This window comes from Phycodurus eques, chromosome 12 (assembly GCF_024500275.1).
Source record: "Phycodurus eques isolate BA_2022a chromosome 12, UOR_Pequ_1.1, whole genome shotgun sequence".
Lineage (NCBI taxonomy): Eukaryota > Metazoa > Chordata > Actinopteri > Syngnathiformes > Syngnathidae > Phycodurus > Phycodurus eques.
Window position 1 is genome coordinate 10,887,146 of NC_084536.1, and position 16,598 is coordinate 10,903,743.

The 16,598-nt window shown below is 40.8% G+C and overlaps 1 protein-coding gene across 1 annotated transcript; it reads right to left on the reverse strand.

The window, feature by feature from the left end:
* Window positions 1–1,018: 1,018 nt before the first annotated feature.
* On the reverse strand, window positions 1,019–14,037 carry slc40a1 (solute carrier family 40 member 1). The gene is made up of 8 exons (XM_061692204.1): window positions 13,684–14,037; window positions 13,523–13,590; window positions 11,461–11,620; window positions 9,855–9,970; window positions 7,911–8,037; window positions 7,475–7,723; window positions 5,872–6,495; window positions 1,019–4,895 (listed from the first exon to the last, which is right to left on the reverse strand). The coding sequence occupies exons 1-8, from the start codon at window positions 13,715–13,717 to the stop codon at window positions 4,579–4,581; spliced, it is 1,695 nt and encodes a 564-aa protein (XP_061548188.1). The 5' UTR covers window positions 13,718–14,037; the 3' UTR covers window positions 1,019–4,578.
* Window positions 14,038–16,598: the final 2,561 nt, after the last annotated feature.

Here is a 16,598-nt window from a genome sequence, read left to right on the forward strand (position 1 = left end):
TTATTTGAATGATGTTTCCTATGGGACAGTGGTGGCAATCTTCAAAGATATTTTGGAACACTGTGACAAACGTAATGCTTGCTTTTTCTTTTTATAGTGCCAATTATATGTATATTTATGGTATATAATGAGGCATGACACATGAGTAAAGAATTATTGCACTTATCTTGATGCTCCAGAAGCTTTACGATATACTTCTTCAAAGAGGCAGTTCATTGTTACATTATGACAAACTAAACATTGATGAGGTCAGTTTACTGTGTAGCATCCTGTATCATTAACTTGTACTTACGTGTGTAAATGGTTAAGAAACAAATTCATTTTTTTCATAAATGTGCGTGGAAAAAGGTTAAGCTAACTTGTAGTAATTTATCTTCCTATATGGGTTCACTTGAGAGTACAAAGCCTGGAATGGCTTTTTCAAACCAAAATGGTCAAATTCCTTTTCAAATTCAGGCACTGGTCCTTGAGCATTTTATGTGTGTTCTGTTACGATAAACACATCCGGCAAATTTCGTGTCGGTTGGTGTGACTGGGGTTGATATGTTTTCACTAGGATGCAAGCGCTTGTATTTAGCTTAAATACATCTACTCCCCCCTGTCTAAATTAACTCTCATACTCCTGAAGAAATTGGCAACTATGGTGCAGTTGCAGCATTTTTTTTTTTTTTGGGTATGGGCCCTACAGATTTTTTTCACGTACGTTGTTATGATCAACATGTCTGCCCAATTTCATGTTGATCTGTGAAACTGCTGTCCAGGCTGATTTTCTTTGAACTTTTTTTAACTTTCCAGCGATGTCCAAAGACAGTCACGTGAACCGCCATACTGCCAGTGAGATCAAAATCTAATTCCCCCCTCCCCGACAAACTCTTAAGCCACTTTTAAATCTTTTCGCCTGGAAAATTCGAAACAAAAAGAATTCGGTGGCGGTGGGAACGTGCAAGCCAGACCGTGAAGCCAGGAATGTCTACAACACAATACGATAGCATACATAAAATACTCAACACACATAGACTTGTCGATACTTTAGGTCCTTTATTTAAGATGCCCCTTGCATTATAAACAGTACTGTCAATTTATATTTTCATGGAGTGATTGATTCTTTTTTTTTTTTTTTTTTTTTTTCCCCGATTCAATGAAACGACACACATCACATTATGTATAAAGACAGAAACATAGTGTCAGGTTCATGCATCTAATTGAAATCACAAAACTATTTGACAACACATGGAAGATATAAAAAATCTTTTTTAAGAAAAGCACAATGATGACACTTTTTAACCTTTTTGCAATTGGATACATGGATTCTGACTGACATTAAATGCTATCTACATAGAAATATGTTTATGGCCTTTTGTAAGTTTGTAAGTTTGCAGAATGTTACATTAAAGGTCTGGCAAGAAAATGGAAAACCAAGCTTCGTTCTTCAGGCGACTGCATTTTGTATCAAAAGTTGGTCACTCCCTACAAAAAATGGCCTTTCTTTCTACCACTTCGTGTTGAGTGGCTGTCAAGTCACACAGTGTTTTTTTCCACCTTGCTGAGATGCTTTCTTTTGTCATTGTGTTTACTTTTATATCTGAGTCAAGCTGATAACCCTCCTGTTGTGTTGTGAGTCAAATTGACCCATTTAACTCACTGCCGTGGATGTTTAATCGACTGGAATCAAGTCGTTCACTGCCACCGACATACATTTGTCAAGTATGTTATTCAATGGGTAGGTGACAACCAGCTTGCTGTGAAATCCAGGTTCACTTGAAGTCCTTTCTCAGCCTTGTTTGTCACAAAAACAAAAGATATTAGCGTCAAAGTCACTGTTCTGCTTGATGTTTCTTTTCATTAGAAAAAAGCTTGTTTTCTCCGTTTGGCCAGAAACGCGTGTTTTTGGTGAAACCAATCCATGTTCTACTGCTGATAACTAAAGAAAGGGAAATGCTAGAAACAAACATTTTTTTTCTAGTAAAAGAAAAGAGTCTACTCTTTCTTTTGGTAGGTCCGGCGTGTATATTGTCACAGAATACAATATTCTGTGGGTCCTGAAAGAAGTCAAAATGCTGCAAAACGACTGGTCTACTTTGAAAACGGCTGGCAGTCAATGGGGTAAGAGTGCAATTCAACTGAAGTAGGTTTTCGGTATGAAACTTCTTAAATGAACTTTTACATGTGGCCCAAGTAAAAAAAAATTGCCTGAGAACATTATTGCTGTTCCTGAGAAATGAACAGAACAGGAGGGTTAAATTACTGCAAAATGGCACACACAAATTTTTTTTGAGGCACCCCAGTTATAAAAATGCAGATCTTGCATTCTTAAGCCCACATTTTGGGACAGCCAAGGTAAGCACAGCCTGGTTTCAGACCTCCTACCTTACAAGAGCTGTTACCAAACATAGTTATGCGCTTTTTCCAGCCACACCCCGAGCCTGTGAACTTCAGTCTTGTGCAAAAACAATCAAAAGTCTGATGAGACATTAGGTGTAATGACCAATGTCAATCATTTAAAGTGCTGGTGTAATAACGATCACAAAAGTGGGGGAGGAGAAAAGAAAAGTCCATCTAGGTGAACTGCAACGAATCACAAAGGGGGTGGTTATAAGAATAACAAGTAAGCAGAATTGACAATTACAGTAAGAAAGCATTAGTAAAAATATCCAGACCTTTTTTTGTCACCTGATGCAAAAATAGCTGTTAAGAATGCTTCAAGACACATCAGCGGATTTCCCTCTCTTCTTTCTTTCACACCACACATATGAACCTGGACTTTGGTAACTGAGAGCTATTGAAGTGGCTGCATAGGTTGTTTTTTTTTTGTCCCCGTTGAAATACAACACTGCTGTCTTGTTTATCAAAACCACCACCTGCATTACCTGAATAAATAGTTATGTGCATAACCCTTAGACCACGTAAAAATAAAAGACGACATTCCGGTGTTGCTGTTGTTTGGTTAAAGTAATAAGAAAATAAAAAATAATCCCAACCTGTGTGAGCTAACGCGGGACGATGACTAAGAGACACTTGAAACACCAATGACGTCACTGCAATGTTGAACATCTTAACCCTCCTGTTAGGTTTGGTTCGTGGGTCAATGCGACCCACGTATACACTGTATACTTTGAATAATTTAAAAATAATAAGGCCAGCAGGATATGTTTTAATCAGAATATTTTGGTTTTTTATCATAAAAATCTATTTAAAAAAAATAATTATAAAAGAAATTAAGACCAGCAGAAGTTTAATTTGAATTTTACTGTCCATTAAAATTACATAAAATAAAAGGGGAAAACAAGGCTAGAATAATGTAATCAGATTTTTTTTCTGGACATAAATAACAATAATAAAAAAGGTCATTAAAAGATGTATATATAGGAAAACAAGGCTAAAAGTTTTATATGAATTTTCCTGTACATTAACAAAAAAGATTTGATTTAAAAAATAAAATAAAATAAAAATAACTCCAGCAAATAAGTTATGTCCAAATCTTAACCTTTTTTTTTAAATGGATTTTAACAGGAGGGTTAAAGATCTCCGCTGTTTGGAGAACAATCATCTCTTAATGTCATTCGCCCAAAAAAACATACGGCTGCTGTCTCCTAAAAAAAAAAAAAAAAAAAAAGTCAACACTCCTGTTATTTTGCAACTCAAATTGACCTCCAACAAAAAAAATCTGTGATTTTCCAGTCACATTTTTGTGCCCGAACATGCAGGAAGTCACATTGACCCATTTTTGTTGGACCAAAGAGACAACCATAACAGGAGGGTTAGGGAAACCTCTTCCTCATCTCAAGTGCAACTTTGGATTAGTACTCAATTCTCACCTCTACTCATTGCTATTGCTTTAATCCCAAACTTTCACACTCAACTGGTTATGTGTGAAGATGTTAGTACTTCAATAGCAGCCTTGCAGGAGAGAGAGTTATACCAAGATAGATGGACATACCAAGATAGTGCTATACAGTACCAAAAAAGGTCTGTTTGGAACTTCTAACCTTCTGTTAGGGTTGTTTCATGGGTCAATACATCCTGCTTCAGGTTCAATCATAAGAAAAGCTAATTCAAAAATAATTCAGAAATTGAAAGTACAAAAAAAAAAATATAATAAATAACCGCATTTTTTTTGTGCTTTCTTTTTAGGGGTCAGTTTGAGCCGCAATATAACAGGAGAGCTCAATATCAGCAGCCTGCTTCTCCTCTGTTTGGAGGACAATCAAAAACTGGCTTGTAGTAAAAAAAAAAAAAAGCAGGTCAAATTAACCCATATTTTTGGGGCGGGTCATACTGACCCGTGAACATTTTTTGTGGATAAAAGTGGCGAGTCAGATTGATGACCCATGAACTTTTTTAGTGTACCAAAGAGACAACCGCAACAGGAGGATTCAGAAAAACCTCTGCCTAATCTACAATTTAGATTAGTTTTCTACTCTCAGCTCTTGACTCATCGCTAAAGCTTCAATGGCAAGCTTTCGCACTCGACTGGCTACATGTGAAGACGTTAGTAACGCTGCTGTAGGAGATACATATTTGCTATGTGTGTATATACCAAGCTAGATGGCTATACCAATATGTCTGTGTGAAAGGCAGTTAGACAGCATTGGTAGGCGAAGGGCTGTTGTCTGTCTCTACCTTCTGCTCTGGCGAGCAGCAGAGAAACAGACGGTGGCCGAGACGATTGAAGGCAAAGTAGAAGTACATGATGTGGCCCGCCATCACGAACGACACCGAGATGATGACCAGCAAGCCGAAGGCCTCCGGGTGGGGCGCCAGGATCACCATGATGAAGTGCAGCAGGTCCAAGAGGTAGTTCATGGAGTTCTGGACGCCGTTGATCACACCTCGCTCTGATTCGATCACATTCTCCTGGATGAGTTGAGTCACCGTCAGGTCAAAGGACCACAGGCCTGGACAGGAAGAAAGCGTCCCAGATCAAAAGTCAGGATCGCGTCAGTTTACGATGACTTCACACCTCACGTAAGGAAAATTGGCATCAAGGGTTGAAGGTTAGTGCACTGATTTGCGGTACAGTCACTAGGGATGTGTGCAAACTGCACTTACGCCACATGGTTCAATTGACAATTCCCATTTATTGCTCTCAAGTGGCACAATTGTCTAGCATAAAAAGACGATAAACACGTGAAATCTGATTTCTTCAGATCGAAATCAGGTCTCTTCTGAATGGAGATATCTAATATGTATTGGCTATCAGTCAATGCAAGTGCAGATGATATATTTATAGTGATACCTTGAGCTGAGTTTAATTCATTCTGTGAGCAAGCGTGTAACTAAATTTACTTGTGTATCAAATTAGTTTTCACAAGGAAGGTAGTAGAACGTGTGTCTGGATAGTGAGAAAAGATGACGCAGTTCCCAGAGTGAATGAGGAACGCCATGTAAAAAAGCACTGTCGCTCACAGAGCATTTCATAGTTGTATATCAATAAATAATTATTTTGCCATCAAAACTCTTTCTCAGTCTTGTTTATGTTGTTTTGTAGTTTGAGGTGTCAGAAAAAAAAAAACAAGCTTTCTCAGCAACTGGTATAACCAACCCATGGCCTACTGCTGATTGCTAAAGAAAAAGCTAGATACAAACTTTTTTCAGGGTGAAAGAAGAGAGTCTACTCTTTCTTTTGGTAGGCTTGGTGCTTATATCATCATAAAACATAATATGCTGTGGGTCTCGAAAGCTACGTCATAATGCTCTAAAAAGCCTTGGAATATGGGAAACTCTAATTCGATACGAGCTGCCAGTAATTAAGTTAAGTACAGAGTTTGAATACTTTTGCCACCTCTATCAGCAGGACAGAGGACAGAGCTCCTGCCATCACAAAATGCAACATTTTAAGCTATATACAGTCTGTGATCGACTATTACTTACCGACTCTCGCAGCAATGACGCCAGCAAACAGCAAACTAACGGACACGTAGGACTTGAGGCTTGGTAGTTCCTCAGTCGGCGCGCTGGTGGCGGTAATGTTCCAACCGGTAAGGACACTCACAAGGTTCTCAGCCTCGGGCAGCGTGTGGGCGTAAAGATCCTGGAAGGGCGAAACGCTGAGATCTAAGGGGCTCCCGGGAGCGAAGACAGAGAAGACGCACAGCATGAGGCTAGAGAGCTGCGCCACGCCCGAAATGAAGCCAGTCCGGACTAGGCCGCACTTCTTTCGGACCCACGTGAAGGCGACTGTGCCGCAGATGCCAGACACGGCCGAGGCACCCATCAGGAGGCTAACGACTGAGCCGTTGAGGCCCTGCGTGTAGGCGTATCCCGTGGTGATGCAGTCGAATCCCAGCACGGTCATGTAGAGGAAGGCCAGGGACATGCCGGCGAAGAAGATGCTCTGATTATAGTACGCCTCCCAGCCAGCCTTCAGGGTGCGCAGGGGTTCGGTTATCTGGTTGCAGCAGCCTCGCTTTTTGGGGGCCTCGGACATTACCACCGGTGAGACTGCATTCATTAGGGGTTGAGAAGACTCCTCTGGACTTTGGCCTGTCTCGGATTCTGCAAAACAGAACTGGGGATTACCACGGTTGACAGTAACTACTATTGGCCCTCATTCACTATCGAATTCAGTGATCCCTGAAGGGATGGTGTCTTTGAAGGTGCATTAACATGTTCAACGTGACTTGGGTAAGGTTTTTGAGGCATAATGTCTGGGCCATTCTCATCTACGCGTCTATGCCATTTTCATCCCGAGCGGGTAGCTGAAATGCTCCCGTACTGCTGACTGAAATGAGCGTGGAGCTCAGGGTGTTCCCTGCCTCTCATGAACTAGCATTAGCAGTAGCCAGTTTTGCTCACTCCAGTCAGATGACAGTCACTGAAAAATGTAGTCACATGACACACATTTGGAGGTTTGATGAAGAAATGTATCTTCAATCTAGGCTTACATTTTTTGGGGTGCTCATATTGCTGTATCTGAATTGAAGACAACCTCTGGGAGTTGACTGGCGTGTCACAGTTATGCCATTTCCATGGCAACAGTTTCGAGTCTTGGACTCCTACCTCACCGGCCTGGAGACTAGTTTGGGACCGAATGGTGACTCGAAGTCACCGCGACTGATCAGTCTTGCAGATGTCTCCGCCAGTGTGATAGGCCCTTGATTTTTAGTTTCAATAATGTATTTTTACAAGCTTAGTCACGGGTAAGATGGAGCCTATTTTTGGCAAATTCCCTCAGTAGTGCCCTTTAGAACGTTAGTTTGAGGGGCCTTGGGTGGATCTGCCCCCACCCGCAGTTTCTCCAATCAGCCACAAATGAGGCAGACACGTCTGTCTTAACAGGACGTAGGAAAAACTGTTTAAGAGCCATGTGTCAAATTGAACAGGAAGTCGATCATTCTGATTTGAAACACAGAGCCTAGACTCTGACGAACTTCTACAAGGGAATTCGCCCAAATGAGTTATTTTATACTAGTTGTGCTAGTTATCGCAGCATACACAGGGAGTCTGTTGGTGTACGAACAGTTCTTCTGGATACCTTTCACAGGGCTGAGCTGTTTGAGCTCCTGTTCGTGCTGCTCCTTCTGCCCGGCTTTGACAGCCAGCGCCGGCGTCTTCTGGTAGACCTTCCACAGCACCACGTACTCCAGACACATTGAGAACAGGTTCCAGCCCGAGATGAAGCCACAGCCGATGAAGTGCGAGCCGAAGGTCATGATTTGGCCCACCAGCATGGGGGCCAGGATGTTGGTCAGCTGATCGATAATCCGCACGGTGGCGTTCATATCTGGTGTGTGAGTGAAAGGTTTATTGTAGTTGTTTCTAGGAATTACAGTTTCATTACAAGAACGAGGAGTCCCGACATAAAATGTAAAACGTCAGAATGAGTCCAAACGGAGGGTCAAGGTCCGACACGGATGTGATAAAAGATCACGTGAAATCCATATTTACAAATGATAAGCGCAAACACTGACCTGCTAACTTGCTGCTGTCCTGACCTGCCACAACCACCACCCAGTCCCTCTGGATGGTGATGGACATTGCCGTACTGGCAAGGTTGGCGATGTTGGCAATGCTGATTACCAGAATGTAGCAGGTGGTCTGGAAAAATGGGAAGTTGTAGTATTTGTATGAGCGGGACAGTTGAGCCAAATATCCTTTATATGTACATCCATCCATTGATTTTATATAACACGGCCCCTCACTAGGGTTGCGGGTGAGCTGTTGCTTATCCCGGCTGACTTCAGGCGAAAGGTGGGGTACACCCTGGATTGGTCTCCAGTCAATCGCAGGGTACATATACACAAACAAGCATGCATGCAAGTACAAGGAGAACATGCACAAACTACACAGGAAGGCCGGAGTCCAGATTAAAATCCTTAACCTCAGAACTGTGAGGCAGATAGGCTAACTACTTGGCCACTGTGACACCGATTTCATCTACAGTATATAGCACGCTTAAAATCAGCTGCAACTCCTGGCGGTTTCTTGACAACTGTGAGTTTTTGGGACTGGGGGAGTAGATGTGAGCATGTCTATCCAGTTGAACATGTAAGTGCAGCATTTCATGTTTCAGTTTCACCGATTGACACTGACTTTGGCGGGCATGTCCATCATAACTGGACAAACGAGAAAGTCGAAAGAAAACGTGTGTGAAGTTGAACAGAGAGTCAGCCATTTTGGTTGGAAGCAGACATTCTGGGTGAATTCCACAGGTTGTAATAGTCCATCCATCCATTTTCAACACCGCTTATCCTGGTTAGGGTCGCGGGACGCTGGAGCCTATCCGAGCTGACTTCGGGCAAAAGGCGGACTACACCCTGAACTGGTCGCCAGTCAGTCACAGGGCAGGTTGTAATAGTCAAATACGTAAATCCGTTCATTATATGCTATAGTTACATTCTGTATTACATTTGTTACCATTCTGGCTATTATATAGTTAATATGGTTTAAATCCATCCATCCATTTTCTGTGCCGCTTCTCCTCACTAGGGTCGCGGGCTTGGTGGAGCCTATCTCGGCTATCTTCGGGCGAGAGGCGGGGTACACCCTGAACTGGTTGCCAGCCAATCGCTGGGCACATAGAAACAAACAGCCATTCTCACTCACATTCACAGCATATGGTTAAAATTTCATTTAAAATTCTTCACTGGTCAATATGGACCTTTTTAAAACTATTTTTAAAAGCAACGTACATAGGAAATTTCAAATACACAAAGTACAGACCGAGCTCCAATTCATCATCCGACATTACTATCACAGGTTTGAATGCACCATGAAGATAACAGTAAAATAATGTTGACTAAAATAACACCAACATGCGCCTTGGTTAACAGCAATAAACATTAGAATACGTTTCATACTTAGTGTACATCATGTGTACAAACATCCAACACAGCTGCTGCTGCTGTCTGGTCAGAATAGCAACAACAAAAATGCATCAACAGGCCTGGCCATATTTCACTGTGTGTCATATGACTGGCCTTGAAAAACCCGTTGACACGCACAGCCCTTCAATAAGACCCTCAAGAGTAGTTCAACAAGCGTAAACACGCTTCTGGCCATCGGAATGCTGTTGACGTTTTGTTTCAGCTATTGTTGCTTTGCCCAAAATTTGTGTCTGTCTGTACGATTATACAGTACATGTTTTATGTTTCTATATTTATATGTTTGGAAATTATTATGTCTATATATTCAGTCAGTGAATACGATTAAATGCACTTTATAAATCAGGTTACAGTCAACTGTTTCATGGCAGATTTCAGTGACACCTTTTCAAGGGATCATGAGTAACACAGACTTGGAAGTGTCCATATCAGTTATTGAGTATCATTCGGTGGGTGTTGTATGTGAGGTGAAAGGGTTAAAAAAAAAAAAGCTTTGAGCGAGATCATGTAGATAGAATTTGAGCGTCTTACCAGCAGCCATCCGTCGTACACCTCCACTAGCTGTTGTTTGAAACTGAAAACCACCATGAGGAGAATGCCGCACACGATGACGCAACTGTTCTGGACGATCAGAGACATCTGGGCCACTGTGGGTGCGCAAAAACGGGCATTAGGGACAGACGTGACCAAATACAACAGATTGCCTGTCTGACCAAGTTCATTCTGGTGCGCCCACAGTGCTCTTTTCAATGAGTTTTCTGTACCCTGATCCATTCTAGTGCCTTTTGTCTTTGTTAAATGTGCTCGACAAAATTGTTTTATTTCCAAAACGGATAGCACTCTGAATGGACAGTTCTACTAATATAGTAGCGATCGCTCAGTAAATTAGTATTTAACGCATGACGGTTATTGTTTATATTTTAATCAACATTCTCAAAGAGAGCTTTCTGACACCGGGCAGCACATTTCGCAACAGAATGCCTTGACGAGTCTTGAGGTTTCATTGTATCTACACAGATTCAACAAACCCTGTGGTAACTACCAGATGCAAAAAAAGCAGCCCCAGAACATAACTCAGTGTGACACAGTAGGTACAGTGTTCTTTTCTTTGTGTATGTATATACTGTCTGTATATACACAGGATATGCAGTATGTGTGTATGTTGCATGTATATATACCAGTATCTAATATATCAGAACTGGGACAGTACTTGGTAAAACAAAAAAACCCGCACAGTACAATACGACTTCATCAGGACTGGGACAGTACTTGGTAAAACATAAAAAACCCTACAGTACAATAATCTACTTTGGTTTTTCTTTTTTCTTTTTTCACTCGGGCTATGCACTCGGTGTGAGTTAAATAAAACCAAAATGACTCAAATATGTTGCTTGGCTTCTGCCAAATTATCAGAGTGATCGATATTATTTTTTCACAAAACCCTCCTTTCAAACAGGGAGGAGTTGGGATGTATCATGTGTAAAAACCACGGAGACGACAAGCCGGGCTGCAGTCCTCCTGGCCATCCCTAATCGAGTGGCCTTCCCTGACGGATACAAACAGCTCGCTACGAAAGGACAAGAGAATGTTGGGCAGCTGTAATTTGCTTTGCTTAAAGATGTTAGTGCTTCCCTTTGTTATTGATGTATAATGTGGTTGTAAACGTAAATTATACTGTCTGTACTAATTCAAGGGTCAAGAGCTGGAAGAGCCATTTTTACGTTTATATTTCAGAAGATACACTTTTTGTGCCCAGTATGTACAAAAGATTGCGCTGCAGTTTAGTGACTGTTAATAACTACTTGTGTTTTAGCAATTGTTAAACTTCATTTGCCAAATAAATAAAAAACATGTTGGAAGTAGTAATGTCTCCTCTCTTGCAGCCAGAATCTCACCTACTTTTAATCTCAGACTGTCACAATGATGTGTCAAATGTCAGACCGCCTTATTCACTTTTAACCACACTTAAGACATAATTGGTTTTCATAATAGTTAACATATACCGAACTGAAATGACAACGGTGAGTACAAAACTATTTGATATGAAGAAAACTGTGGATTTTGTGAACCGGTCCGCCCCCAGTGTACACAACAGTAGGCCTGTACACAAACAATCCAATCCAAAAATTTGCCTCACCTTTGAGTCTGGGGTTCCTGTCCACCCAGTCGCCAATGATGGCCCCCAGCAGCAGCACGGACCCGGCCACCACCAGACCGTACACGGCCGTGAGCAGCAGGCTGTTACCGTACAGTTCCACCAAGAACACGGCCACGGCGAAGTTCCACATCCGGTCGCCCTGCGAGTTGAAACGGAAGCTAGTGTTAAAGGAGGCATATGATGGACAACTGACTTTTTAATGGCTTGTATAAGGATAGTTGTTCTGTGGGGTGTCTGCCTCCCCATCAAGTGTGAAATTAAACAACCAAGTCAATCTTTTGTTACTGCCTATTTCTGCAAATTGGGTCTGTGAGTGAGCGGTATGAATTAAAAAAAAAGACACATGCTTTTCTTGACACTTGTACCGTAATAACACATTTATATTCGACTGTGTTTATCTTTATTAGGACCATGGGTGAGCTGGAGCCTATCCCACCTGACGTTTGGTGGGCTACACCCTGGACCGGTAGCCAGCCAGTCCCTGAGCACAGACAAACAACCATTCACACTCACATTCATACTTATGGACAATTTAGGGTCTTTAATCAACTTAAAATTACTTTTGGTTGGTGAGAGAAGTGGGCTATACCCTGGACTGGTCGCCAGGCAATCGCTGGGCACATATATCAACCATTCACACTCACATTCACACTTGACGACAATTTCAAATTTTTAATGAAGCTAAAAATTTGCATGTTTTCGGAGGGTAGGCTGAAGCTGAAATGGCGAAGAGTCGAGATATGAACCCAGAACCTCTTACCTGTGAGGCAGAGGTGCCAACCACTGACGTACAATATTGTAACATTCCAAACAATATACTGTAACATGGGTGTCAAACCCATTTCTGTGACGGGCCACATTGTACTTCGGACTTCCCTCGGAGAGCAGTTATGACCGTGAACCCTTAAACCAGGGGTGTCAAACTATTTTTTGTCGCGGGCCATAGTGTTGTAGTTACGGTTTCCCTCAGAGGGCCGTTATGACTGTGTAACCATAAAAATATTTTATCGCCTCATCATACTTACACACGAAACCTATAAATCTAAATCCAAGTCACAAATCAAGGGTAATGGGTTTTTCAACTATTGTTCATGTTTGGCAACACAAAAATACTTGCAGTATCTCAACATTATCATTTATGATATATGACGATTTGAAATTTCGGTGCAGATTTGAACAAGAATCATCAAAGTTGACACACGTGATTTACCTTCGCGGGCCACATATAATCAAGTGGCGGCCCGGATCTGGCCCCCGGGCCTGTACCTTAAACAGTGAACCCTCACATACTCCTGGTTTGGCAGCCGCAGATATACCTATTCACATATTACCTATTCACAGAATATAATAGGTAATTTTTCCATTTTTTCCCCATTTCATTTATATATATATATATATATATATATATATATATATATATATATATACATATATATATATATATATATATATATATATATATATATATATATATTTTTTTTTTTTTTTTTGGTCACTTTTCTTTTAGTTTTTTCTTTTTGTGGAGAATCAATTCCGAGAATGATTGTGGTTCATCCCCGCTTATTCATGTTTTTTTGTGTTTAAAAAAAAACAAAAAAAAACGTATTTGTGTGTTGTTTTTTTTCTCTCAATTCACTTCTAATTGGTGTAAATTTGACATGGATTTTCACCATTCATGGCCTGGCCCGATCCCCCGTGAATAGCGGCGGTCCACTACTAATGCATTATCACCACATATAATTACACATATACAGAAAAAAATAGATGAATAACTACATTTGAAATCAGAAGCCTATAAAAATATGTATTTGAACTATTATAACATTTCTTTTAAAATGGGGATTGGGTAGAATTGTTTTTTGGAATAGCTCTGTCTTTAAATGTGTAGACAATTTGCAATTTTTATATTTTCACAAGAAATATGTAGTTGACGCGCATGATTGGCTTTTGCCGGCCACATAAAATCATGTGGGGGGACGGACCTGGCCCCCGGGCCATGAGTTTGACACCTGCTGTACCACTTTTAAACGGGTTCGCTTACCCACGTTGACAGTGCATGACCCAAATAGATAAGGAGTTTTGCTGAGGTGAAGAAATCTTGAATGGATTCTATGAGGCGGAGAGGAAAAAAAAATACACGCAAGAAATTCGTTAAAAACAACGAGGAAAAAAAACAACAATCGAATGTCAATTGACACCTACCACAGCATGTCTTCTTGGCTCGTGGGTTTTCCATGTTGAAAAAGATGTTTTGCACGTCAACGCAATAACCTTTTTTTTTTTTTTTTCCTGACGTTAAGGGGCTTGGCAACAATAAGACCCCCCCCCCTCCAAACAGAGAAAAAAATTAAAATAAAATAAAAATGCACGTGACGGCTCACACTCTGCTGTTTTCCTCCTCTCCAAACTTAGCTATCACTGTAGCTGAAGTCGGAAAGAAATACCTCGATAAGTGAACGTCGAAATCAGCTGAATGCAGCTTGTTTTTTTTTTTTTTTGGTCGTCTCCCAAACGTCACTGTGCTGTCTGAGCTCCTGCCTCTCCTCTGCTGCTGTGTTTACGTTCTGCTCGGATTTAAGCCTTCCCCGCCCCCACCCTCCTTTGAATGACGTACTCAAGCTATGACGCTGCTGCTCTACTCAAGCGAATGCCGCGTCCGCATCTAGCGTTATCTTCTACGTAAGGCACCAAACTTCATATTGGGGTGATTATAATCATCTATGCCCGAAAAAAAAAAAGTAAAGAAAAAAAGGATTTCATTGTTATTTCAAGCAAGCGAGTAAAAATGTATCCTACTAACAAATCATGGGTGACCAAATCTGTGAAGTCCAATAATAATAAATCTGAATTAGTGAACAAGTTGGCTTCCAACAATCTAGGCTCAGCGTGGTCTAGCATGAAAACTATAGCAGGCCTCCGCGATTTAAAGAACAGCAGACATGTCATTCCCAGTGGTTTGAATTCAGATGTTGAATTTGCTAATTAAGGCTCTTAATACATATTTTTGAATCGATTTGATACTTGTGAGTTTCGTGATAGCATTCAGGCACTGAGTCATAGACTTGAAGAGAGCCCACGTTGACAGAGATCTTGAGGATGTGGAACAAGCCTTCCGCTCGGTAAGCGTAAATAGGTTTCATGGACCTGACAACACGTGGTGGTTTTCTTAAATCCTGTGCGAAAGAACTGAGACCTGTATTCCGCTTCATTTTTAGCATGTCTTTGCAAGCCTTGCATGTACCTGTGGTATGGAAGATTGTGTTGGTAGTCCCTTGTCCACAAATCCAGTTGCCCTAAAAACTTTGAATGACTTAAGACCAGCAGCTCTTACATCAATTTTAATGAATTATTATTATTTTTTTGGATAAACTGGTTAAATCATAAATTCTTATGAAAACACAGCATGTACTTGACCCCTTACAGTTTGCCTCTAGGCGACACGCAGGCGTCAAGGATGCCCCACTCACTTTGTTCAACCGACTTTTTAAACATCTGGAAGGAATCAGGTCTCATGCTAGGATACTTTTAATATTTATGTTTTTTTATGTTTGTCTTGTGGTTGTTGTGTCTACGTGTATAACTTGTGTTGCAAAACCAAAATTGCTGACCTCCCTCCTGTTCAATTTCGGGCATGGGTCCTTGAGACTTTTTCGTGCATCTTATTATGATAGACATCTGCCCGATTTTGTGATTTTATTTTCCCACTGAATTTTCCAGGGGAACCGGACTGTGGGAATTCCCCCAAAATGACTGACCTCCTGTTCAATTTCCACTATGGGTCCTTGAGACTTTTTCGTGCGTCCTGTTATGATTGACATGTCCCCCCCAATGTGGTGTTGATTGGGGCATACGGGTATTGGGCGCTGACTGATTTTTCTCCCCCCAAACATTCCAGGGGGCACAACTGAAGGATTTTGCTTCAAATTTCTGCGTCAAACCAACTGACTTCCTGTTCATTTATAGTGCAAGGGTCCTTGAGAATCTTTCATGCGTCCTTTTAACGATAGAGACCCAGATTTGCGCCCAATTTTGTGATGATCAAGAAAATGGGTAAGTTATCGTTTTCACCAGGAATGGAATGAACAATTGTGAGTTTTCGGGCATGGTGTAACCAACATGAAAACTACAGAGCAGTCTATGGGTGGAAAAACAAACAAACAGGATGACTTGCATCATCACAAAATGCTAGTTATTTTTATTATCGGACCAATTCATGAATTATGCATGGTGGGCGGACACAAATACGATTTAAAAGCTTATACGAATAGATTTTCCACAACACAGGCAGTCACTGTTATAGGCTGGAGTTTATTCAAAGATAAGGTACCGAAGAGTTACTATTAAGAGTTACTATTATTTGCACAATTGTTTTTTTGTCAATGTCTTTATGTCTCCAAAGTGTTCTGTAAATTGACTGTCTGTTGTACTCGAGCGGCTCCAACTACCGGAGACAAATTCCTTGTGTGTTTTGGACATACTTGGCAAATAAAGATGATTCTGATTCTGATTAAGCATACACTTGACCTAGTGATAAAAAGTCAAATCAATCTTTCAGCAGGAAAACAAGTAATTGCTATTTACTCAACTACAAGCATGGTTTCCTGAAGCTGTTTGGCTCCAGACCCAAATTCAACTATTTGGGATTTTACATGAAAAAAACGTTTTTAAAATGTTTAATTTTTTAAAAGGGTCAGCTTCAAAAATATTTTTTCTAATTACATTTTCAATTCTTAACTTTTATTTTTCTGCGATTGGCTGGCAACCAGTTCTGGGTGTACGCCACCTCCTGCCCGATGATGGCTGGGATAGGCTCCAGCACTCCCGTGACCCTTGTGAGTATAAGCGGCTCAGAAAATGGATGGATGGGGTGGAACTTTTATTTGTATTTTTCATTCTTAAATTTAACATCTATTGGTCATTTTAAAAATTTATTATTTTATTATTTGCATTATTTTTAATTTTGTACTTTAATTTTTCATTTATTACTTATTATTTTTATATCATAAGTGGCTGACTGATTAGCACATCTGCCTCACAGTCCTGAGGACCCGGGTTCCAATCCGGCCTTGCCTGTGTGGAGTTGTCATGTTCTCCTTGTGCCTGTCTGGGTTTTCTCC